Source organism: Desarmillaria tabescens (genome assembly GCF_030435595.1).
Source record: "Desarmillaria tabescens strain CCBAS 213 chromosome Unknown EV420scaffold_139, whole genome shotgun sequence".
Taxonomy (NCBI): Eukaryota; Fungi; Basidiomycota; class Agaricomycetes; order Agaricales; family Physalacriaceae; genus Desarmillaria; species Desarmillaria tabescens.
The window spans coordinates 21,940-44,877 of NW_026848438.1; the positions used below are offsets into that span (position 1 = coordinate 21,940).

A 22,938-nucleotide genomic window follows, 5' to 3' on the forward strand; every position below is an offset into this window, starting at 1 on the left:
TACGCACGCCGAAAGTCAGCCCAGCTCGCCAGATGAATGAATAATCTACTCACAGGAGCGACAAGGTAATGTCACCGTTGACCTTGGCCTGGATGGCAATCTCAACCTCGAGGTTAAGGTCAAGACGGAGCTTCAGGGCTGCGGGTGGTGCAGCCTCACGCGGAGTGCGACCGACGATTTGTCCACCGAGGACAGAGGAAGATTGAGTGGGGGAAAATTTGGTAGCGGTTTCTGGGGCAGACATTGTTGGGAGATTTGCTGGCTCTTCAAGGTTCTTTTATATGCGACTGGCGATTCTAGGGGAGGAATTTGTTACGATCCCAGAGTCCTCGTGGAATGTAGGGCGTGTTCCAGTGTCAGATTGGAAGCTCTGTGTTGTAACACCGGTTTTCGAGTTATCGTAAGCTTGCAGCAATGGACTCGCGCTGTCCCCAAGCACGATGGTTATCATATTTGTCGCGGGAGATTCTTCTCTTCTCCATAACAGAACTATCTGAGTCGGGCGCAGGAGGGAAAGAAGAGTATTAGGGCAAGAAATGGTGTTGGTGGCGGGTAGCGACGCTCGGGCTAATTTGTTGCAACGAGATGATGAGCTTCGAACAATACCTAGGTGGGCCGACTCACGAAACTGTCATTCCGTCGAAGGCTCTTTTCTCATGGTAGCTAATTTTCAGAGCCGCGTTTTTGATGTAAAAGATAACGAGATGGGCCCAGGTGGGGTGCGTGGAGACCGAAGGTTGTTATTAAGTTTTCCAGAAATCTACTCTGGGGAATGAAGACATGCCTCGGAGATCGTTGCGCGGAATTGATGGCGTAAGAGTATCAGAGTCGTGGATGAAGGCGAGCAGGTGATGGTGGTTGCAAATCAAGCCGCAAGCCGGACTTTTCCGCGATATGAAGCGTTGGAGGAGTTTTGGACCCACAAGCACCCATACATATGGCTACTCTTCCCAGCCATGCCAGCAACAAAATGTCGTATTATACCTCCATTCCATGCGTTCTTCACCGGTCTATGCTCAAAAGGCCCCGAGTTGCAGGCAGGGGAATATGGTCTGCATCGTGTTCATTATGAAATAAGAACCGTTACGTAGCAAGTGCCTTCTTGTTGCTTCGAGGCGAAAAAAGTTAAGTTGCTTGGATGAGGCACCCGACTTATCGAGCTGCATTATGGCGCGACAATATCCTCATTCATACCCCGGGTCCGTCGATTGTAATATAAAACCCTAACCAAAGCGACCTAGTCAGTATCAGTAAACATGTCTGCTCCAGAAACCTCTACCTCCGTCGCTACCCGCTCGAACCAGGGCACCGTCGCTCCCAAGGAAGCTTTGAAGCTTCGTCTTGACCTCAACCTTGAGGTGGAGATTGCCATCCAGGCCAAGGTCAATGGCGACATCACCCTCTCTCTCCTGTAAGTCGGTGATTACCGCCGTTTGGATATCTCAAGCTGACTTGCCGTTTTGACAGCGAGTAAATGTGCCGTAGGACTGGAAGGAGGAAATTGGACTTCGATTGCCATGGTGGGGTGAGATTTACTTTATTAAGGACCAGCCGGTGTCCAAGATTCTAACGTTTTTCTGCTTAGCACGTCGCCATGTCGGAATACCCTCTTTCCATCCTTCACTTTGGTCTTTCAGGGATGTTGCATTAGTATCTGTGGTTCATGCGAGTAGTTACATTCCAATATCAGCGTTCCTTTTCTAGTCAATGGTTGGTACAAGTTCAGTATTAGGCCTGTGGAATTTGTGACCGCTAATGGAGCCCCTGGCCCCTGGGTCTTAGGTCTGAGGTCACCGCCTCAGTCACGATTTGGTCACGGTCACGGGACAGGATACACGGTGGGCCTGGGCCTAGCTTCGGTGACCTCACATCCTACCACCGTCTTTCCGAGCCGTGCCCCACGCTCATTTGAATTTCTTTCGTTTCCAGTTGAATTTTCTTGTCAGAATGGTAACACAACTTTGCTAGTTATTTCTGGTTTTCATTCCTCATGTGACCATTAACAGCAGGTTATACAAAATCCACAAGAACTCGCCAACTTGCGATTCGATGCTGCCGCCTCATTGGCTCTCCTGGAGAGGATTAGAGAGGAGAAATTCACTTCACCCACAAGCTTCCTACGACAGATGGAACAACAAGACAAATTCATCGCAGATGCCGCCCAGGAACGCGCTAACGACAGTCGTTTGGAGGCTTTGAGGCTGTTGGCGTATCTCGCTCGCTGCTTTTGTCAGGATTCAAAAGGGAGTTGCGTTGCTGCAGTGCTTGGGAAGCCGAGGACGTCAATAGAATCAGACGAAGAACCAGCAACAGACGACAGACCCGATGACGATGGCGAAGGCGGCGACGACGACGACGACGATATTCTTTTCTCGAATCCTATGGATCTTCCGCTTCCCTATTTCTCTTCGACGTCAGACACACAAGCTGAGCACGACGTCGAATTCATTCACACAACTCCACCACCGTCACCTCCTAAGGCTACAGCCCCCTCAAACCCCCGCCTCGTTTTACTTCTTGCAGACAACTGGGCACCAAGAATACCTTCTCATTTCAATGAGACGTCCATCCTCGTGAAAAATACGCTCTCTGAGTGTATTCGACTGCAGGATGTCACGCTCCGTCAGTATCGACTAATACTCTTAGGGCGAAAAACTTCCTCTGTGTGGATTGATGAAGCATTCACAAAGCTTATAGATGCCGTTGCTTACATCAGTAGCAACTCGAATACCGCTTCACACCCAAATACCGACTCTGAGATGCTCGCTTCCTTAGACGAGCATTTCGCTCATTGGAGTAGCAACGGCGGTGTGGAAGTGGACGGCCAAGCTTCCATGTACGAAGAGGCATTTCTTCAGCTCTGTTCTCATTTTCCAGAAGCCCGCCTAGAGTCAGTCTCTCGTAACGATCCTCCTTTCCGTGAAAATCCTATTTCGGCTAGCCTAGTATTCTTCCGCGCTGTTGTCACCTGCATTCTAGGATGTCAGGTTTCTTCTCCTACTGACAGAACGGTGATTCTCGCTCAAGATAGCGACGTTTCCAATAAATCCTTCGTCGTACTCCTGGCGATGGAAATTTTTGCCGACAGTCGATATATGAATGACCTGCGACAGGTCCCGACACCATCATCGATTTCGGACTCGCAGGATGTAGGAGTAAGGCTTCGCCGGTTTAGAAGACGGTGGTTACGAATTGTCAGCCTGGCGCGTGGTGCGCAAAGTGTGGCTGTAGCTGGCCTGCCATTGATCACGCGTCTATTGGAATCGGATGGCTCGGACGATACCCAAGAAGATTTCGACAGATATTTTCAGGTTCTTTGGGCTCAGCCGGGACTATGACCTCCGATAGACCCTATCAACCCGGTTTCGCTTCGTCCTCCTTTCGCGCTCTTCTCTGATTTATGTGAATCTCGGACTTCCTTAGTCGACAATACCTTTGGATGGACGGAGGCACTGATAGCAGGGACCTGGAAGCCAAAGTTATGGGACATCAGATTACATGCTGAGGTACAACTTGTCATCTGCTGCGAAGAGATGGGTATCAAAATCACCGAAAACACCATCGGAGTGACAAAACGGCCGTGTCTTGCTTCTGATCACACTTTGGCCAGACACATTCCCACGTTTTGCATACCCTCTAGTTCGAAGAAACCATTTCGTACCTGGGCGCTACCGGATCGGTTTCCAATCGCATCAGACATTGGCGATATCGTGGCAGATATCAAGAAAAGTTTACTAGATGAGATTGAAGAAGGGCCGCCGGCACAAACGAACGTACCTGGCAGCATGACACGGAGAGAAAATATATCCGACAGTAGCTATGGCAGTTTGGGCGGTGAAGTATCAAATACGGTGTCGAATAAGGCGGACTGGACAAAGCTCAAGTACATTAGGGGCTAGGTCATGCGTAGACGATGGCATTTACATTGTTTATATCACGAGAACAGTACAATCGCCACATTTCTGTCGTGGAAGGAGAAAAGTCTATCTCGCCTAAGTAACAATGTAAAGTATTAGTTAAAAAGCGGTGTAACAGACAACAAACGCACTTGTAGTGATCTCGCAATTCAGACGTCCCAACTTGTTCATCTCAGGCATACCATCCACCAACATGTAGTTTCGAAAATACTCATCCATATCACCGCTAGTTGGCCACCTGCCGTTAATGACATCGTCATATTCCAGATTGCTAAAATAGATGGTATAATCAGCAGATATCCCCAACCGTACTGTAAAATTCCATGGATGGTTAGCAAGGATATGGTCCAGCTCTTGCCATTCCTTCCTTTTTTGAGGTAACAGAATCGCATCATATGGTCTAAAACAGATTTCGATGAAAATATCTTCCACCGACGACGGAAGTGTCTTAAAAATCGGTGAGCCCAGGGGAAAGGTTTCGACCGATCTGCTGGATCCATGGAGTGGCTATTAAACACCAGGCTAGTGCAGATGCTCCGAAGGCGGATATGTCGCCTCAGGTCTATATAGTATTGAGCCGCTATGATCACAAGTGAGCACACGTATCCAAACATTCAGAGCCACAACGTACAGTATGCTGAAGGGAGGAACGTTAAATGCTCCAAGGATGGGCTGCTGAGGGAGATAAGGGAAGAGATGGCGTCGATGTTTCGCTCGTATGCCTGGACGCTAAGCACACGAAGATTGCCTATGGATATCGTGGATTGAGGGGAGAACAAGCATTCCACGAGAGCACCACCCATATTAAGTTCTAGAGTAGAAGGAGCACAACGATGGGATGGAACGGGCATGCGCTCCGCGCCACTGGGGTTATCAATGCTGATCCTGGCTGTAGAGATGACTTCAAGGTTGCTGAAGCTAACGAACAGGGATAGCATCTGAGCGGACGAGTCGAAGACTATCTCTTCTAATATAAGATGGCGGACGCTAGATATTGAATGAGGCAGTGGAGGGAAGCTATCCCCAAATATAGTTGGTCTGTTCATTGCTAAAAATATGTGAACCCGTCGAAGGTTGGGAATGAGCTCTAATAGGGAGGGAAATATACAGCGGTAATTGATATCGTCTGTCGAGTCCCAGTGAATTAAGCTAAGGGTACGAATCGATGATGAGACGTATTTTGAAGCCACCAGAGTTTGTCGGAAATTGAGACAGATGTCTGTACGGCTTATTAGCTTGTTGTGAGGAAGTTTGACATAGGAGAAAAGGAGTCGGCGGGCTGGAGGAAGGAAGAAGGAATGGGACAGTGAGCATGCCTTGAGTGAGGGGAAATCTGAGCTAAGATAATGAAGGATTTCGTCCAATATATCTTCAGGGATGTCCATGACTCAGATGAAGGAGCGAGCTCGACACAGCCACACAAAACCGGACTCGAGCCGGCACTGTTCGGCACCCTTGACAGTTTGCATCCATTACAAGATCGCAGCCACTCACCTATACGGTCACCCGACTTGCCACTTCCGACAAACTATCAGACTTCCACACCACTGCAGTTTCACTCCAATATCTAGGGAAAATGAGCAAGTGAAGCTCGTTACTTGAAGAATGCAACCCATTACCGACCTATGCTTTGGTCATAACGCGTAATGCATTAATGGCTAAAGAACTTTCTTCGTTGCGCTTCCGCCATACCTCAGGCCTACTCGATCTCTTCTTCGAAAATATACCAACCGTGGAATCCTGCACAACGGAAATCATACCAATACGAGCGGTCAAAATGCAGATGTCCAATGCGCCGTTGTAGATACAGGAAGGTGTCAAGAGCATTAGAGACGCGAACACAGCCGATATGTTAAATGCACATATCACAAATACGGCAGAGGTTTACGTGGTATTAAGGTGTGGGAAACTGATGGCAACTCAGAACGACAAGGTTAGTCAAAAGGACACTGTACTAGAGGAGTGAATGTCAGGGTTCCCGCCATTGACGGCAACCCTGACCGTCACACCGCATATTTCAAGTCCTCTTGTGCTTCGAACGTCGCTTGACCTTATAAGATGAGAGTCGAGCACTCGGATTTTATGGTGAAAAAAAAAAATGCAAATGCAACACGTGGGTCTCGTCCTAATCGGTCGAATTTGAACTGAGCCGTTCGATGACGAGGTCACATCTGGTGACGTAGTTGGTGCCGGGGTCAGTGGTTGCGTCCGAGTCCACGATCGTTATGGATTCGTCATTCTCTCCTTCTTACCACCACGGAATATTCAAGTTACAGCTGCAGAAATGACAGAACTAGTCATTCGAGAGGTACGCCCTGCCTTTTCCGTGCGTATACAACGCCAACATCATCTCTTGCAGGTTGCCAAAGATGTCTGGATCTTTTCCAAGTACATATCTCCGCTTTACCTGTAATACCCGGAATGTAACCGTTTTCAAGGCCTTTTTCTCGCATGGGCATGCCATTCGGCGGCCGTTCGACTGCTATCAAACTGCAGAACGGCGGCGTTTGGGTCTTAGCTTCCACACCTTTGGACGACGCGACCAAGACTAAGCTGAGTGAACTAGGACCGGTTCAGCGAGTTTCCATGTCACCTCCTAAATTTATATTCGCTCCAACTGATGCTTGTTCTAGGTACATCATCGGTGCGGACGCTGTCCACCACCTATTCTTGAGTTAGTCCGAAGGGCATCGTCAACGACTGTGCTAACGATGTTTAGCTGAATTCAAAACCGCTTATCCGCATGCCAAATTGATCGCGCCTCAAGATGCTATCAAGAGGCACAATAACAAGGAACTCAAATTTGACGGTGGTAAGGCCTTGTAGTATGTGATGTAGTCGTGATCCTGAGCCTCGTGACTAGCTTGGGGACTGGATGCTTCGGACACGAAATACGGATTCGAAGATGAGGTTCGTCTACTTCAACCATTCTCCCTTTCAATGCTCACCGCCTGGCAGATTAAACACTGGTCCGCAAATGTCATCTCGTTGAGTAATTATCTGACGTGTTCTCAGTTATTTCTCAGGATTTATCAATAAAGATGTCGCTTTCCTTCATGAAGCCTCGAAAAGTATGATTCAAGCTGACTTACTCCTCAACCTTCCTGGGACGGAACAGGTCTGTTATTCATGATCATGGATGTTGGCCCTTTCTCAAATCTTCTCATAGTATTCCAAAAGCAGCGCTTCCGGAAAGGTCCCAATCATCGGATCCTTAGGTCCTCAATCCTGGTTGCATCCGAGATTTACTTGGAGTATGGGTATGGATAAGGAGTAAGATACTCCAATTAGTTCAAAAAATGTCGCTCAGATATCTTCAAGGGCCATGAAAACCGCTGCGAAAACTGTTGATGGATGGGACTTTCAGAGGATCATCCCATGTCATGGGGCACGTATTCTATTGCGAATGCACAGACCGCGTCTCATCTTTCTTAGGATGTCATAGAAAAGGACGCTAAGCAAGCGTGGAAAGATGCTTATAAATTCTTCCTGGACTAACCGTGGTCGATAAAGTGTTGTACAATAGAGTACCCTAGTCTCATTACCATCCTGTACATCAAGCAAGCTGTCGATAAGTATGTAGTCTCGTCTTTCCCATTTTAACTTTCGCAGGCTCTACAGTTTTCGCTCGGAACATTATGATCGAATTTCGTGTGGCATGCACAGAACAGTAGTTCAACGTTCGACGCTATGGTTTTACAGGCAGGTATCAAAAACTTTGTGATAGACGAGAATTGGGCAGGAATGAAGCCGTGGGCAACCAAGTAGATAGAACGAATAATTATTATCTGCATTCTACACTATTTCCAAGGCCTTATAGGCTCTCATATGAGTCCGGAGAGCGTTCAACACTCCTAGAGGGTTCGTACGAGCCACGCAAAACTTCGCTCACACCCTTTTTAGGGCGAACTCCGCTACCCTGGTAGTGGGTCTCTGGAGAATGCTAATGGCATGTCTCGGTAGATCGTGTTTCCCCCTAAACAAAATTAACCAAAATTAAGAGCCCTTTAAATTCGTTTTCGTTCATACATGAAGATACACACAAGGTCATTTAAAATAAATCAATTACCAACCTGCCTTGGTCGCAACAGACCAAAGAACTTTCCTCGCTTTGCCTTCGCTTCAATGCTCTCCCTCACCTCGTGTTCGATCTCTTCTTCGGAAATATACCCACCCGTGGAATACCACACGACAGTAATCATACCAATAAGAGCAGTCAGAACACAGCTGTCCGATTTATCAGCACAAGAAGATTCACAAAGGGAACACAAAGTGTCACTCACCCAGCCATAGCACCAATACCTTTTGAATGCCAGCCAAGTTTTTGTGGGTATGGTCCCAAGGTCAAGCCGCTGAGATCAGTCGTTGAATCATGTCCTGCGGCGTTACCCGAGAACGGCGTGCCCAAGGCTTGGCAGTTGTCGTATATTGCTTGTGGGACGTGGTTGCGCTGCTGAGCGACAAGCGGGGCCTCAATCAGAGTTATGGCAAGACCGACTTGAAGATGCCATTCGATATGACCTTGTTATAATTTATAAGAAGCGGCGAATCCGAGGCTCGGGTGAAGCTTACAATGGAGGAACCATGTTCCGGGGTTATCCGCGACGACACGGAGAGTTGCAGAACCCATTGAAGGGATGTGGATTGTATCACGACGTATAGGGTTCGCTTGACCTTCAACAATAGGTGGATTCAAAAGGGGATCGTTAGATGTGTAATCTGTAGCACGTCCAACGATCATGGGTTTGTGCCCGTGCAAATGGCTGGGAAAGATAGCACATTAATGGGCATGAAAGAGAGGTAAGGAAGCCGCACTTACAAAGGATGCTTCCCTGCGTCTCCATTCTTGATCACGATGTCGACAATATCCCCATAGTCTACGACGAAACTGAGAGGCGTATACGCACTCTCAACGGTAGCGTTGTCTCCCAAGCTGAGGGCGCTCAGGATAGCAGGTACCTCTGGAGAGTTGTAGGTGATCTGGTTGAACATGGCGTGATTCGTTCCATCATCCATGGTGTCGAAGCTGACTTCTAGATCGATCGTTTTGTTGGATGTGGGAGCTGCGATGACTTCGACAGGGACTAGTGCTGTATCATTGACATCGGCGTAGGCATCAATGGTTCCGAGATCGGTAAGGGAAGCAGACGAAGAATACGTGATGGATGAAGTCACATCTGGGGGTGCATGAGATCAAGAATTCTGCATCAACCACGAGGAAACGTACTGGGGTTCAACGAGGCTGGAACAGTATCGAACATGGCAGTGTCCATGTTCGCGTGGATAGCCCAGTTACTGGCGTTGGTATCATTACGAGCCGTGACAAGAATAGAGTACCGTTGAGCAACAGCGACGCTGAGCAGATCAGCGGGTGATTCTTCGACGTCAGTCTAGAAGAGGCTGGTTTAGGTACGTGCCCATTTAGCTTCAAGTTAAAGCATCTTACCCCATCAACCTCGATCTTAACGGAGTAATATTTATTAATGGAGAACTGGGATAACCAAGAGAGGCACTTACGATGCGCATTTCATGTCCATCAATCCAAAAGTAGAACATCGAGAAAGCGCCCGTGTTCAAGATCCTAAGACGGTAGGTCTTACCAGCTTCGAACGGGAGGGTGGCGTTCTCATTGAACCCGACAGCTGATGTTACTCCAGCAGGAGAAGTTCCCGAAATGGGCACAAGATAAGAACCATTTTGAGCAGCGAAGTAGATCAAACCAGATTCTAATATATTGTTACTCAGATGACGTTACACGATGCATATGGTCGTGCTTACGGGGTACAGGTTCGGCACCACCAGGGTTGGCGATGTTGATGAATTGCTTCAATAGCTCTGCATGCTGTTCATGGTACCAGTCGGCGAGAATGATGATGAATTCTTCGTCGTACGAGTGAACTTCTTGCGAAGGATGAATTACGACGGGCCCGCGCAAGCCATCAACATAGTGTCCCTGAAAAAAATGGAAATTACGTCTGGATACATTCAAGGCATATCTTCGGACTTGCCTTTGCATGACCGTGCACCCAATATGTTCCCCATTGGCCAGAAGAGTTGATGGGCACGACGTAATCGAATTTTCCGCCAGGTGGAATACCGCTGAACACGGGTCAACATTGACGAGAGATGAAGCGACGATAGGTTTACCATTCAGAGACCTGCACGGCGCCGTCCATCCATGATGTCGAGTTGAAGAACATGCCATGGTGATGAAGAGTCGACACTTCATCCAGCGAATTCGTGGCATGAACGATGAGTGAATCGTTGGTCGAAACGTTAATCACCGGTATGCTAAAAGAGTGGAGTTAAACCAAGGCCTGGGTCCGAAGAAAACTACTCACGGCCAAGTATTGTTGATGCCTACAACTCTGCGACTGAACAGACCGTCTGGATTGGCATCCTCGACGTATGTTATGTTCCACCAGAGTTCTTGGACACCGGCGAGGACGGGAGAAGCAAACAGCAATGGGGCCAGTGAAAAAGGCGACCACATCTTGAGCGACGCTACCACCTGGGAGTAGAAGGATAAGCAGATGCAAGGCAGGTCCGAGGCACCATTTAAATCTGGTATTATTTAAAAGGAGGTCAACATAATGGAGCACGGGTCAGTTCGTCGTTGCGCGGACATTGACAGATGAGCTATTTTTAGGGGGGCAAAAAATTTATCTGATAGGGAAAACGATGTATCAGATAAGGACAACGCCGCCCATTGGTTCATCCGGGCCTCCCGGGTCTCGATGCGGTCTCGAGGCTTATCTGATTATCGAACTACTTGGAATACCCACGACGTTGACTCCATGAGTTTCAAGCCGGAAGAAAAGAAGAAAAGCGCGACTATCGCGGACGTATCTCGCAAAAATATGGGAAGGAAGCCAGGACAAGTAAGGTTAGAGCAACACTGGAAATGGTCAGGGAAAATCTGCACCCTTCTGTACGGGTACCACCCTTCAAAACAGCCGGACGTTTCAGGGCGCCAAATATGCGGAAGTTGGAATCTAATCTTGGAACCGATTTTCACATCTTATCAGATTTGATATGATAATGATGAGGCATTTGCGGGTTTCATGTGACACATAGGCCTTAATCTCGCGCCGAAAATGTTCAAGTCCGAAAGGGTTAATTTAAATGTACTGATGATGCTTCTTGCCTTCCCCCCACCCTTCCCTGCTTCCAGGTAGTGACGGCAATGGCGAAGAACGTATTTTCCGTCCCCATTTTCTTCATCGTTTTCCGTGAAACTTTGGAGGCGGCCATCATCGTCTCTGTTCTCCTAGGTCTCGCTGAACAGATAGTTCATGACGACCCAGGACAAATTGGTGCAACGATCACGAGTGGTTCACACGACTCTAAGGATAGCCCTCGCGTAGAGGGCGAAGGCGCACTGTCTGATTCTCTCTCAGACGAGGATGATTTGGTCCATCGTCGCCGCCTCATCCGCAAGCTGAGAATTCAGGTAAATCAACCTCATGGCCTTCATAATCGTTCTGTCTGACGCCGTAAAGATTTTCCTTGGTGCAGGACTTGGCTTATTCCTCGCCCTCGCTATCGGCGCTGCGTACGTCATCCTTGAACCATATGCAACGTCTTGAACTCAAATTTGGACAGGTTTATTGCCGTCTGGTTCACTCAAGCATCCAATTTATGGTCCAAGTCCGAAGAATTATGGGAAGGTAAAAAATCATTTTCCCTCCATCTATTTCATTCATTAATTGTTTTTCTCCAGGTATTTTCGAACTTATTGCCTGTCTCATGATCTTCGTCATGGGAGTTACCATGCTCAAGATGGATCGAGGTCGGAACCATCCACCTTGAACCTTTACTACTTGTACTGATCTAGCCGCCTTTAGCTAAGGCAAAATGGCGCGTCAAGCTTGAGCGCGCTTTTGAGGGAAAGCGTATGTCAAAGCTCTCTCCTTCCGCTCGTTTTCATTCTCAACAATTGTTCAGGAGCCGACGGAAAGACTTCGACAGGAAAATGGGCTCTCTTCATCCTTCCTCTCATTACTGTCCTCCGTGAAGGTAATTTGCCATTTATTTTGTTGTGTCAGTCTAGTTTTCTTACCAGAACTTCACAGGTATGGAGGCAGTGGTATTCGTCGGTGGCGTTTCTCTGGGACAACCCGCCACATCCATCCCGCTCGCTGCAATCGTGGGATTGATATGTGGTCTAGTCTGCGGTTTCTTGATCTACTTCTTCGCCAGTCGTACCAGTAAGCATATTTTTGTCCTTTAAAATGTCCCATTGAGACTGACCATATCTTAAACCAGCCCTCACAGTTTTCCTCATCGCCATGACCAATCTCCTCCTCCTCATCGGAGCTGGTCTTTTCTCTCGCTCAGTTGGCTCCTTCGAGAGAAACGCCTTTAACCATCTTCTCGGGGCGGATATTGACGACGCAGGTGGAAGCGGTCCAGGATCTTATCGAGTTCAAGGAAATGTATGGCACTTGGATTGCTGCAATCCCGAAGACAACTTGAACAACAATGGTTGGTCGGTGTTTAACGCCTTGTTTGGCTGGACCAATAGCGCAACTCGTATGTTCTCCGAACTTCTAGATTCTCGTCGTCTTCTGATTTGGGTTTATCATTTCAGTCGGTACCGTGTTATCTTACGTTTTCTATTGGTTGGCCGTTATTGTCACGCTCGTGTTCCTTAAAGTTAAAGAGGTATACCGCATGGATATTGTCGTTAATTTGCCGACGACGACCTGACGATGCTCCGTAGGGTCGCAGCAAATTCTTTGGATACGAGTCGGCCACAGGTATTCGTCGCCGACTCAGGCGAGAACAGAAAGAGGCTGCAGGAGCAACACATGACAGGGATATGTCTGAAAGCAAGGAAGAAGTCAAGGCTGAGAAAGACGTCCAGGTTCTCCCTAAATAAATTAGGTCTCTCACGAAATAGTCTATGCAGTGTCTCTTTTTTTTTAGTTAAGGTTTCTAGTTAGTAACGATTGTTTATTGAAGAGATGAAAATGTGATGACCTGAGTTTTCGTAAATGCACACTTGAGTTCTTTATGCGCGTATAGCAACAACCATGCGAACCGATCCTCGAAGTAGCGACCTTCCGAACCCCTGAGCATTTCCAATGTGGACCATGATTTTTGCTTGACTGATCCAATATTTATTTATAGTTTCTGCCAAGAAGCCAAGGATAGCCAAGTATATGCCATTAGGCACAATTGAGGCAGGCACCTTTGGGTCTGTTTCGGCTTATCAGATGGGATTAGAATGATATTTCAAAACGGACATATTTAGTATAGCACCAGGACCAAAACGTAGCAGCTGGGAGGTCAAGACATCTCCAGGGAGAAATAATTGTAAGCGTGCGAGACCATCCCACTTACAGAGCATTGGCGGTATTTTAGGACACGCCAGAGTACAGGAACATGCATATGTCAAGGTGGAGCGTCAAGGAGAACTTCAAGGGTGAATGCGCGCACACCGCAGGACACCAGAGTGGTAGAAACAGAAACAATTTCCCTAACGGCAAAAGTGCCGACACGATAAGAAAACCTCAGTCATCATACGGACGGAACAACTCAAACGTCGATTTGGAATCGAAGCAGACCTTCGCGAGGTTTGACAGCGTGAGGGTACCTTAGGAAAACTAGTTGACCACCTTGTGTTTCGACCTTCTGAATTGCTCGGTCCCATGCGCTTTCGCGATCTCTATACTCCGCCGCGGACTTCATTGTGATGGCCATGGGAATCGAGACGTAGTCAAGGGAAATGACCAAGGGGTGTTTCAGCTGATGCTCGTTCTTTTCCCGCAGATCTTTTACTACTTCCAGATGTTCGTATATGTCATTCTCCGCCACAGTGATCAGGAAGAGAGTGTCCCTAGCGGAAATCATTGTGGGGCTCCCATCTAAAGCAAAAATGAATGTCAGACAACGTCATACGATATGTTTTTAATGAAAAACTCACCATGCTTCATACATTTAATCTTCTGGCAGAGAGGTCGATGAGAAACCCAGGCTTGCTTCTGGCATTCTCTAGAACAATAGAAAGAGGCCTGGCACCCTTGACAACACTTTACTGCCCGCTTTGAATGATTGATTCCATCAGGTGGACACTGTATGGAACCAAGTTGGTTACTTCATTAGGGCGACTGAGGATCCTGAGACGTACGTTCCGGTTTTCACATTTATCGACTTCCTCATTGACCATCACACATCTGATGGCCCATCGCTTGTCCGCCGTCTTCTTCAATGCAGACCATGCATCTCGGATAGTTTCCGGGCCCATATGAATGTTTCCTTCCAGGCCCGAGCGCTGTATCCGCTGCATGCTTCTGCGAACTTCTCGTAAGACGCCACGGTAAATGAGATAAGAGTTAACCAAATCGAGTATCTGCACGATGGTCGAGAAGAGGAGCGATGGTGCCGACGGGTCTTCTGTGGAAAAGAAAGGAATACATTTCAACAGCAAGTCAAGCAAATGACGTTCCAGTGCTTGCACAACTCTGAGAGAACCCTCTTCAAAGCAAGTCGCTAAGTATCCTGCACAAGATCTGAGCATTCCCACCATTGGCACGTGAACCTTGTCTTCCTCGAAGGATGAGACGAAATCAGGCTTGCGCGACGTGATCCTTTCCATCAGCCGGCAAACCCAGTGGATGGAATGATGAGCAAGGTGGTTTCGACGGAATGTCAGGGAGTTGTTGGTCGTGTGCTCGAGAAACGCAAGTGAAATCATGACATGTTCCGTAGATGCTGCAGGCTGTTGTACGAGGTTTATGAGACCCATGAGGGAGGCGGTAACTTTGTCTGGTGATGTCGTATACAAAGCTGTCGTAACGGCGTTGAAGGCTTCATCATCATGCAAGCTGCCAGTTTGGTATAGCAAGCCCATTATTACAAGCATAGTCGCCTCCTGCCGGGAAAACTCCGTACCGGATGCCATGAGAGACACCCAAACCTTCATCAAACACGATATGAGGCCGGGAGATTTCATCGCAGACGAAATCTGGGGTGTTTGGAATAGTCCTTTCAGCAGTCGTAGGTGTGAGTCGATCATGATCTCAACATACTCATGACGGACGATGGATGGATCGTTAGGAACCTCAACGATGTAAGTTTGAAGAAATGGGATAATCCAGCGAGACAAGTCCGGCCACAAATTTGCTACTAGAGCAACGTTACGAGGATTGTCGAGAACATGGTGGGCAAAAGTCATCATAAGAGCACTGAGGCTTTCATGCACTCTCTTCAATATCCTCAGATGCTCTGAATCTGAGCCTGGGTCGATAAATGTCGTCGGTAAATTGACAGACAGTAGATGATGGCGGATGGCGGCGATGATACTGGGAAAAACGGTTGAGTCCCGGTTGACTTTCAATGACAGTCTGCAGAGAGCATTCAATGATCCCGTCTCCGCTTCTCTCTGTTTGTGTGATGATACGATCAGTATAGCGATACAGCAGAATGAGTGATACCTTACTTTAAGCCTGTCCATCATGGAAAGTCTTTCGTCTCGAAGATCGGGAGATGGTGAGCGAAAACAAAGTGAACGGCGCAAACGAAATCGATATTTAGAGTCAGTTGGGAGGCAGTGATGGGGAGGGGGGAAGGGGGGAAGAAGAGAAGGCCTGAGGAAGCTGCAAAGGCAACTTTGCAGTTGCACGTGACATGGGCCACAGACGCGCCAGACGCGTCAATTTTTCCTGTTGGATCAGAACACACAAAAAATAGAACATTTAATTACCCAAAGAACCAAGACATATCAGGATTCAAGTAAGATATCAATACCGAAGCCATATGATGTTACACGTATTCAATACAGAAGACAAACAATCGAGTTGACGAGAAGGAAATTGATATCCTACAAGTTATCGGCAAGCACGAGAGCCGAAGCCCTTTCAGATCGAGGCTTGATGCAGTGCTTGAACGGTTTTGGATGGCTTGAAAATCGTGGATGAATACATTTTCCACACATGTAGGAAAAGTCGACGAACCTGACAATACCTGACGTGCTCTCGTAGACGGGCACAACGGGAACACCATTCTCCACGGCGTTCGTGATATCAAAGACGGCAAGAGACATTGCGATACATATGAACAGAGAAGCTTCAGCCAGATGAAACCCAGCACAGTACCGTCGTCCGTAACCGAAGCACGCATGCCGGGGATCACGCTGTACCTCTTTTCCAGCCGAGGCTATAAATCGAGAGGGATCGAAAGTAAATGGATCAGGATAAACTTCAGGGTCGTGTAATATTTGCCTGAAAGCGATATTCAGGGTCAGAGGAATCCGTTCGTGCGGAGGAAGACCGACCAAAGGTTCGTGATGATAATTGAGCCTTTAGGAACGAAGTAACCGCCTACAACGCCATCTTCCATGGCCGTATGTGGAAAGCCTTATCACCATGTCAGTAGACGCCTAAATAGAGAACAAGACGGGGATACCATACCGATAGGTGCGACGTTGTTCCATCTCAAAACTTCTGAGACAATGGCATTGACGTACGGCAAATTTTCTCGGTCCGCAAAGCCTGGGAGCCTGTCGCTTCCAACCACAGTGTCTATTTCTGCCTGCGCCTTTTTCTGTACATCTTTTCAAGGCTTCGATGGTAAGCGCCAGGTTTGGGTAAGATGACCACACGTACCAGGATAGAGAATCATGGCCAGGAAGAAAGCATATTGAGCCGAGACTGTAGTATCGGCCCCGGCTAAATTCATCAATCATAAGTCATATTCTGTGGGAGAAAACTGATTAAAGAGGATTTGAAAGCATACCTCCGTACAGGGAAGCAGCCGTGTGCTTGATATCAAGAAGTTCGCTGGGTGATAAACTTTCTTCATCCGTGAGAGCAGAGGATAAAAATGAAGGAGGAGCGATGCCAGCATCCTTTTAATACGTGTTTTAGCCCTGACTAACCATTGGCAAGAATAGCTCGTACCATTTGCCCCTTCGTGAAAGCAAAGGGGACCTCAACAACATTATCAAATACTTTGGCCCACTTCTTCGCGAGCCGTTTGAATCCGGCTCCAGGCCAGTTTTCTGGTAGGTGGCGGAGGGCAGGGAAGCTGTCGACCAAAAAGGCACCTACGTCAAGTTCAGCAGGTGCTGGAGAGATTTGATGCACCTCACCAGCGACTCACCTGGAACAGTAGCCATACCAAAGTTCGTGTTTGAGGATTCGATAAGCTTCACGAAGGGGTCGTTTTCCTCTTGTACATCGATGCCGTACGTTGCCTTCAATATGATTGATCCGGAAGTCCTGCCGACCTTCATGATCGCAACTATACAAAGAAGATTCAAGGAGAACTTACTTGCGCAGACTCTCATTGAGTTTCGCAGGGTTGTCTAGAACGCGTTGTAAATGTCGCCGCGTCTCGTGTTCTTCCATCGGAAAATACTTTTGAATTGAATTGATCGTGCCCATCATCTTCGAGATGTATTTCCGGCAATTGCGAAAGCGCGAGTTATATCGAAGGAGAACGATTGTGTTTGCATACCCAACGAGTTCACCAGCCATCTCCAGTCGCGGCCTGTCAGAATAGATGGCGCCTTTTCTGTCGAGATCGGCAAGTATTTTTGCGTTGTTGACAATGATCATGCGCTGCCCCATGAGATTCACAGAACATATGGGGCCTGGTGAGGAGATAAGAGGAAGTCAGAAAAGAACAATAGAGGAGCAGAGTGAACGAACCATACTTCCTTCCCCATTCAGCGTAAGTCAGCCAGTCACTGTGCGTTGGCATGTCAAAGATATTCTGTGGAGCATGAGCCTTCGCGACAATTTCTCAGGCAGCTACGTACCCCAATTACAGGCCAGCCCTTGGGTCCGGGTGGTAACATGGCAGATTTACGACTGCGAAAAAAAGCCAGCGCCACCAGAAAGCACGCGCAGGCGTAGAGTAAAGCAGCTGTGAGCGTCATCTAGAAAGAAGGTGCTAATTGAGGAGGAATATCCGCTTTTTATTGAGCTGTGCATTTAAATATGGCCCGGATGCAAACCCCGCGGCCAATCAGGTCGCGGAAGAACAATCTATGATGAATGGCTTATGTGTTTCACATTACTAAATCCGCCCCGAATCCCAGCACACCTTCGCGCTGGCTGTCAATGCTTCCAATTACACGGGTATGATACAGCAGACGTATGGTCATGTTTTCACGTATAAATCTACTGGGCGACAAAAACCTATGTATTACTCGTCACATGGGGAAACAGCGCTGCACAGCCAGGGAACGTACCTCCTTCACCTGTCAAGCCCAAGTGCTGTGCTGGACTAAAGCCAATGTGAGACAGGAGCAGCCCAAAATCCTCGGGTCGTATTGTCAGGGTCGCTGCTTTGTCCCTCAAACACTTGTCCAATCTCTTCGCCTTCTTGTATGTATCCCACGATTGGGGTTCGAAGACGAGAGTACCTCCCGACCGAAGAAGAGAATGTACTCGACGGAAAAATTGCTGGAGTCCTTCATCGCCTTGGTTTAGATGAATCCATTTCGATATTGAGAACCTGGGAGAGGAATGAGGTGGGCAGGCCGAAGGCGCTAGACAGGACACACGCTATTATGATATCATACGGCTCAGAATCCTCCGGAATCTGATTGTTGACCCAATCCGACGTGCGAAACGAAACATTATGCGGAAAAACATGCTTGCCACGATTCTGGTTGGGTGGTATCGGCAAAGATCCAAACATGTGCTCAAACGATAGAGGAAAGTAATCTGAATGTACTTCTTGTGCCGAGTCGTCCGTTTCAGGTGCTGAAGGGGACTGTGAAGACCAGACGACGGTCCGTCTCTTCCACGCCGCCCGGACCAGAGACTCGTCGATGTCAACGCCGACAACCTTGTGAGCTCCCCAGGATTGAGCTATCTTGGTCACTTCAGCCGTAAGCGACACTTCCAGTATGGCGTAACTCACCAATTTCGCAAGTAACATAACCCTCATTGCATCCTACATCTAACACTCGCTTTCCAACAAAGAAATCTACAGGAAGTAGGGCTAGTCGTGGATCGTTTATGAAGGGCCTTCTAGAGTAGTAGCTAAACGATCTCAAGTGAGTGACAAGCTGCAAGACAACAAAGATGGACGAACCCATGATAGTTCCCATAAATCGGAGGGTTCGAGTCAATCGCGTGTGACCTTGAGGTTGCATCTCGTTTCTTCATTGAAGGCGATGTTGGTGGTCTAAGTAAGTGGAGCGTCGGCAAAGTGAAATGGTGGTAATGGAAAAAGAGGTTCACAGCCACGTGGAGTTGTAGACCACTGTAGGTCCGTGTTCTCGAACTTTCTATTTATTTAATTTGCTACTGACCCATCTTGATTCTCCCAATGCATAAGCACCGCGAATTATACCTTCCTGGCGTCCAACTGGACTATTTTCCTCCGATTTATCTATCAAAGTCACTGATATCACCACCCGAGGGCCTTTTGGTTTCAAGTTGTGATCTTCACTGTTTCACAAGTTCGCTAGTCTGTTATGGCAAATCCCTTGCTTCGCTGTTGCAGGCTCCATTGCATGACTTTATGACACCAAAACACTGTGTATTACTTCGAGAATCAATACTGAAGTGTTAACGCCACTTCTTCCGTTAAATGTAGGACTTTTAGTGTGTCATCTGTTCTGTTTTTTTTTGTTCAAAAGTACTAGTAGGTCGTAAAGTTACACTGCATTGTGGCTACTATTGTCAAGAAACGTTCGCAAGAAATCCCTGGATCTATACCAAAATCTACACAGAAGTCAAGTCGAGTTTGAATAAACAGTATAGTAAAGTAGGGTTATTGCAAACTGGGCAGCTGGATGTCGAAATGACAGCGTGTACAATGCAACTGACAACTATTCAGTATAAATTCAACAGACATAAGATAGAGCTTACTTATTACAAAAAATATGGCCACACATAGTCGCCGTCGTATCTCGGCATGGGTTTGTCCCGCACAGACGGCAATGCAGGTGCAAGCTCGGAGACGAGGACAAGCTCTCCTTTTCGCCACTAATGGACGACGGCGAGCTACTTGGTAGAGAATACGAGCCACCCGGACCGCCGCTGCTGTTCAAACCTGAACCAGGAGCAGCTGAAGACGGTGACACTGGGGTGCGACCACCATGGGACGAATTTGACTTCGAGCCCAAGCTGTGGTGGTCAGACACCATTTTAAACGGCGAGAATATCAATGCCTCTGGAGACTGGTTATTCTTCACGGAGGCCGTTGAAGGCGTTGATGCTACCGGAGATATAGTGGGGATTTGTGCAAGGCCTGCTGGAGATGAGACGTCCGGCGAACTGACAACTGCTGTTAGTTTCTGAATATGTTGCCTCATAATATTCTTACCTATAGCCATTGCCAATATAGGGAGTAAGCCACTATTCGGATACCAGATTTTCTCCGAACGGATCGTACTTTGGCGTATGTGATTGCTTCACGATGTATCATGAATAAAACAGTGGCATATACAAAGCTAATGTTACATACCGAAGTCGAACGGGATAGACCGAATGTCTGAAGGCGGGGAAGATCAGGGACATGGTCGACTTGGATGTGGGGCAGCAACGGTTCAGGTACGTCGTCGACAAGTTTTTGGACCATTAAAGCCGCCGAAGACGATGTGAGAATGTCATCCTCATCTTCTGCTTCGCGGATTGGCTAGGGTAGAGATCAGTAATGATACTCTCGTCTAATAATATAGTTCATACCGAAACCGTCCCTCGGACGGGACTCCATAGAGGAAGCGTATGTTTGAGGAGATCATTGTTGTTGAACTTTGGCGCCATAAGTTTGGAAGAACACCGCTAGCAATGTAAACTTACGTTGAAGATGGGACTCAAAGGTGATTTTGCGGACAAGAGTGCCGAGCGATAGGGCGTTGCAGGATTTTGGTCGGAACGAGAAAGCGCGGGAGAGTTCAACGTAGAAGCAACCTACATGAAATATTCAGTCGATCATAATGAGGCTGTCGTGAGGGAGCCACACTGACCAATCTCGGCGCCACTGGTCCTGTTAGCGCTGGTGAAAACATGCCATGAGGAGACGGCATGGGCGAGTTCACCGCTGGGGACACGGGAGAGTGTGTAGCGACATGCTAAAGTTCAGATGAATTGGCATGTCAGTATGAGAGATAGAACGAGCTTACAGCAGCGTATTCATTCTCATTAGCAAAGCCCGTCTTGCACCGCATACATTTCGGGTGTTGAAGAGAGTTGGCGTAATGGTTCTGGAGGGCATCAACGTCGAAGAATTGCCGGTCGCATTCGACACAGTGCGCGTCTGAATGGACGATGGAGCAATGCTATACCGTTTGAAGTGTATAAGTTTCGGACTCATCACTCATGAATAACGACATACCGAAGTGTAATCTGCATCATTTGCGAAGCCTTCGTCGCACGAGTGACATTTTGGGTGTCGTGGAGATTCTTTAAAGTGTTTTTCCATTTCATGCTCGTACATGGTCCTTCGACAGGTATCGCAAGTTGCCCTTGGATGACTTTCGTTGTGGTGCTAAATTATACTGTGATGTCGCAATAGCACTTGGAATGTTGAGGCACTTACGGAGTCGGCCAAAGCTTGGGTCCTGAACCCTCGTCCGCAAACGGGACAATTGGGATGGTTGGGAGAGCCACGAAAATGTTCGTCAAGTGAGACCTGCGATTTGAAAGGCCTGCCACAGTCCATGCAGTCAAACATTGGTGGATGCTTCGCGGCTTGGTGCTAGGGAATGATGAGAATCAGACATGTAGCATTGAGGCAAGGCAAGGCACGCACGGATTTCAGGGATAGTTCGTCGATAAACCGTCTGTCACACAGCTTGCAGTACGGATGAGGCAAGGATGAGGATCGCATATGATCCATAAGAGCTGCAGCCGTTATAAATGGTCGATGGCTACACTGAGGACAAGTCGGCATTGTCAAAGGGCGAACGAAAGAGTCAATCAATGTGCTGTATAATTCACACCATGTGCCTTGTGCCAATCTCATGGCCATCGTAGAAACTCGTGTTGCATTGATGAACTTGACATAGAAATCTGGAAAGTGATCGGGGTAAAATAAATCAGTCTAAGATCAACGCGAGAGGAGTGAGAGAGTTACCTGGTTGGCTCGGGCGAGGATTTCGTTCCCGTGAGCCATTGCACGAACGATACCGTGTTGAGCTTAGTAACAATGACGAGATCGCGATGGATTTGAGAACGTGCCCACCGCGTGGCGTAAGCGGCAGACTTGAAAATATACCCTGTAACTGACATACCAGTACATGCTCCATAGGATTTCCAGGTACGAACTCGGGACTTGAAACATCATGAAGCAACTCAGAAGCAGCTAAGTAGAGAAAGTTTAAGAGAATACAAACAAGCTTATCTTGGTGTTTCCCCTTCCAGACCAGGTCGGGGACCCTCAGTCGGCTTGTCTATGTCCGAGCCCGTACACGAACTAGAAAAGATGAATTGGGTACTCTATTGTACAACACTTATCAAGCATGGCTAATCCAAGAAGAATTTATAGGCATCTTTCCACGCCTGCTTAGCGTCCTTTTCAACAACATCCTAAGAAAGATGAGAAGCGCCTTATGAATTCACAATAAAATACGTACCCCATGACATGGGATGATCCTCTGAAAGTCCCATCCATCAACAGTTTTCACTGCGCTTTTCATGGCCCTTGAAGATATCTGAGCGACATCTTTTGAACTAATTGGTATCTTACTCCTTATTTATACCCATACTCCAAGTAAGTCTCGGATGCAACCAGGATTCAGGATCTAAAGATCTGATGATGGGAACCTTTCCGGAAGCGCTGCTTTTGGAATACTATGAGCAGACGTAAGAAAGGGCCGACATCCATGATCATGAATAACAGACCTGTTCCGTCCCAGGAAGGTTTAGGAGTAAGTCTGCGTGAATCATGCTTTTCGAGGCTTCATGAAGGAAGGCGACATCTTTATTGATAAATCCTGGGAAATAACTGAAAACACGTCAGATAATTTCTGAGTGAGATGACATGTGCAGACCAGTGTTTAATCTGCCAGGCGGTGAGCATTGAAAGGGAGAATGGTTGAAGTAGATGAACC

The 22,938-nt window shown here is 47.6% G+C and overlaps 7 protein-coding genes across 7 annotated transcripts; 2 read left to right on the forward strand and 5 right to left on the reverse strand.

Moving 5' to 3' along the window:
* The first annotated feature begins 6,129 nt into the window (after positions 1–6,129).
* On the forward strand, positions 6,130–7,899 carry EV420DRAFT_1317597 (uncharacterized protein). The gene is made up of 11 exons (XM_060468702.1): positions 6,130–6,225; positions 6,277–6,305; positions 6,356–6,505; positions 6,551–6,591; positions 6,637–6,729; positions 6,781–6,827; positions 6,876–6,886; positions 6,933–7,035; positions 7,087–7,190; positions 7,239–7,305; positions 7,353–7,899. The coding sequence occupies exons 1-11, from the start codon at positions 6,202–6,204 to the stop codon at positions 7,413–7,415; spliced, it is 732 nt and encodes a 243-aa protein (XP_060322094.1). The 5' UTR covers positions 6,130–6,201; the 3' UTR covers positions 7,416–7,899.
* On the reverse strand, positions 7,900–10,717 carry EV420DRAFT_1770488 (Fet3 protein). Its single transcript, XM_060481074.1, has 11 exons — positions 10,259–10,717; positions 10,065–10,208; positions 9,926–10,016; positions 9,696–9,870; positions 9,435–9,643; positions 9,364–9,378; positions 9,145–9,307; positions 8,737–9,094; positions 8,490–8,680; positions 8,201–8,438; positions 7,900–8,144 (listed from the first exon to the last, which is right to left on the reverse strand). The coding sequence occupies exons 1-11, from the start codon at positions 10,408–10,410 to the stop codon at positions 7,979–7,981; spliced, it is 1,902 nt and encodes a 633-aa protein (XP_060322095.1). The 5' UTR covers positions 10,411–10,717; the 3' UTR covers positions 7,900–7,978.
* Positions 10,718–11,019: 302 nt separating this feature from the next.
* On the forward strand, positions 11,020–12,959 carry EV420DRAFT_1592109 (Ftr1 protein). The gene is made up of 11 exons (XM_060474927.1): positions 11,020–11,370; positions 11,420–11,472; positions 11,523–11,587; positions 11,641–11,709; positions 11,765–11,812; positions 11,865–11,936; positions 11,993–12,127; positions 12,186–12,451; positions 12,474–12,476; positions 12,513–12,584; positions 12,643–12,959. The coding sequence occupies exons 1-11, from the start codon at positions 11,104–11,106 to the stop codon at positions 12,799–12,801; spliced, it is 1,209 nt and encodes a 402-aa protein (XP_060322096.1). The 5' UTR covers positions 11,020–11,103; the 3' UTR covers positions 12,802–12,959.
* Positions 12,960–13,127: 168 nt separating this feature from the next.
* EV420DRAFT_1592111 (uncharacterized protein) lies at positions 13,128–15,703 on the reverse strand. Its single transcript, XM_060474928.1, has 4 exons — positions 15,364–15,703; positions 14,053–15,306; positions 13,849–13,996; positions 13,128–13,789 (listed from the first exon to the last, which is right to left on the reverse strand). Exons 1-4 carry the CDS (start codon positions 15,379–15,381, stop codon positions 13,461–13,463), a joined length of 1,749 nt encoding a protein of 582 aa, XP_060322097.1. The 5' UTR covers positions 15,382–15,703; the 3' UTR covers positions 13,128–13,460.
* Positions 15,662–17,830, reverse strand: EV420DRAFT_1592116 (cytochrome P450). Its single transcript, XM_060474929.1, has 11 exons — positions 17,686–17,830; positions 17,576–17,639; positions 17,196–17,517; positions 17,025–17,143; positions 16,823–16,968; positions 16,659–16,770; positions 16,529–16,591; positions 16,334–16,474; positions 16,198–16,279; positions 15,878–16,144; positions 15,662–15,823 (listed from the first exon to the last, which is right to left on the reverse strand). Exons 1-11 carry the CDS (start codon positions 17,803–17,805, stop codon positions 15,745–15,747), a joined length of 1,515 nt encoding a protein of 504 aa, XP_060322098.1. The 5' UTR covers positions 17,806–17,830; the 3' UTR covers positions 15,662–15,744.
* Positions 17,831–17,837: 7 nt separating this feature from the next.
* EV420DRAFT_1592126 (Bicoid-interacting protein 3-domain-containing protein) lies at positions 17,838–19,274 on the reverse strand. The gene is made up of 5 exons (XM_060474930.1): positions 19,210–19,274; positions 18,972–19,148; positions 18,798–18,919; positions 18,436–18,745; positions 17,838–18,386 (listed from the first exon to the last, which is right to left on the reverse strand). The coding sequence occupies exons 1-5, from the start codon at positions 19,212–19,214 to the stop codon at positions 18,068–18,070; spliced, it is 933 nt and encodes a 310-aa protein (XP_060322099.1). The 5' UTR covers positions 19,215–19,274; the 3' UTR covers positions 17,838–18,067.
* Positions 19,275–19,499: 225 nt separating this feature from the next.
* EV420DRAFT_1592140 (uncharacterized protein) lies at positions 19,500–22,290 on the reverse strand. The gene is made up of 12 exons (XM_060474931.1): positions 22,108–22,290; positions 21,639–21,902; positions 21,426–21,584; positions 21,222–21,374; positions 21,010–21,165; positions 20,854–20,958; positions 20,687–20,797; positions 20,573–20,638; positions 20,352–20,522; positions 20,244–20,296; positions 19,754–20,161; positions 19,500–19,706 (listed from the first exon to the last, which is right to left on the reverse strand). The coding sequence occupies exons 2-12, from the start codon at positions 21,855–21,857 to the stop codon at positions 19,607–19,609; spliced, it is 1,701 nt and encodes a 566-aa protein (XP_060322100.1). The 5' UTR covers positions 21,858–21,902; positions 22,108–22,290; the 3' UTR covers positions 19,500–19,606.
* Between the last annotated feature and the right edge of the window lie 648 nt (positions 22,291–22,938).

Excerpts from the sequence above, each read along its gene's own strand:
- EV420DRAFT_1317597 (XM_060468702.1), top strand. The coding sequence starts at position 6,202 with ATGACAGAACTAGTCATTCGAGAG. Across the intron at positions 6,306-6,355 it reads GATGTCTGGATCTTTTCCAA|GCCTTTTTCTCGCATGGGCA; the intron begins GTACATATCTCC and ends ACCGTTTTCAAG. Across the intron at positions 6,730-6,780 it reads GGAACTCAAATTTGACGGTG|CTTGGGGACTGGATGCTTCG; the intron begins GTAAGGCCTTGT and ends CCTCGTGACTAG.
- EV420DRAFT_1770488 (XM_060481074.1), bottom strand. The coding sequence starts at position 10,410 with ATGTGGTCGCCTTTTTCACTGGCCCCATTGCTGTTTGCTTCTCCCGTC. Across the intron at positions 9,871-9,925 it reads GGGTGCACGGTCATGCAAAG|GGACACTATGTTGATGGCTT; the intron begins GCAAGTCCGAAG and ends CATTTTTTTCAG. Across the intron at positions 8,439-8,489 it reads CGGAACATGGTTCCTCCATT|GTCATATCGAATGGCATCTT; the intron begins GTAAGCTTCACC and ends AATTATAACAAG.
- EV420DRAFT_1592109 (XM_060474927.1), top strand. The coding sequence starts at position 11,104 with ATGGCGAAGAACGTATTTTCCGTCCCCATTTTCTTCATCGTTTTCCGT. Across the intron at positions 11,813-11,864 it reads GCGCGCTTTTGAGGGAAAGC|GAGCCGACGGAAAGACTTCG; the intron begins GTATGTCAAAGC and ends ACAATTGTTCAG. Across the intron at positions 12,128-12,185 it reads CTTCTTCGCCAGTCGTACCA|CCCTCACAGTTTTCCTCATC; the intron begins GTAAGCATATTT and ends ATCTTAAACCAG.
- EV420DRAFT_1592111 (XM_060474928.1), bottom strand. Across the intron at positions 13,997-14,052 it reads ATAAATGTGAAAACCGGAAC|TGTCCACCTGATGGAATCAA; the intron begins GTACGTCTCAGG and ends GGTTCCATACAG. Across the intron at positions 13,790-13,848 it reads GATTAAATGTATGAAGCATG|ATGGGAGCCCCACAATGATT; the intron begins GTGAGTTTTTCA and ends TTTTTGCTTTAG.
- EV420DRAFT_1592116 (XM_060474929.1), bottom strand. The coding sequence starts at position 17,805 with ATGACGCTCACAGCTGCTTTACTCTACGCCTGCGCGTGCTTTCTGGTG. Across the intron at positions 17,144-17,195 it reads CTCAATGAGAGTCTGCGCAA|GACTTCCGGATCAATCATAT; the intron begins GTAAGTTCTCCT and ends GAAGGTCGGCAG. Across the intron at positions 15,824-15,877 it reads AGCACGTCAGGTATTGTCAG|CCATCCAAAACCGTTCAAGC; the intron begins GTTCGTCGACTT and ends ACGATTTTCAAG.
- EV420DRAFT_1592126 (XM_060474930.1), bottom strand. Across the intron at positions 18,746-18,797 it reads TTATGTTACTTGCGAAATTG|CTCAATCCTGGGGAGCTCAC; the intron begins GTGAGTTACGCC and ends TGACCAAGATAG. Across the intron at positions 18,387-18,435 it reads CCGTATGATATCATAATAGC|GTTCTCAATATCGAAATGGA; the intron begins GTGTGTCCTGTC and ends TTCCTCTCCCAG.
- EV420DRAFT_1592140 (XM_060474931.1), bottom strand. The coding sequence starts at position 21,857 with ATGGCCATGAGATTGGCACAAGGCACATGGTGTGAATTATACAGCACA. Across the intron at positions 21,375-21,425 it reads CCCAAGCTTTGGCCGACTCC|CACCACAACGAAAGTCATCC; the intron begins GTAAGTGCCTCA and ends AGTATAATTTAG. Across the intron at positions 20,162-20,243 it reads GAAAATCTGGTATCCGAATA|TTCGCCGGACGTCTCATCTC; the intron begins GTGGCTTACTCC and ends AGCAGTTGTCAG.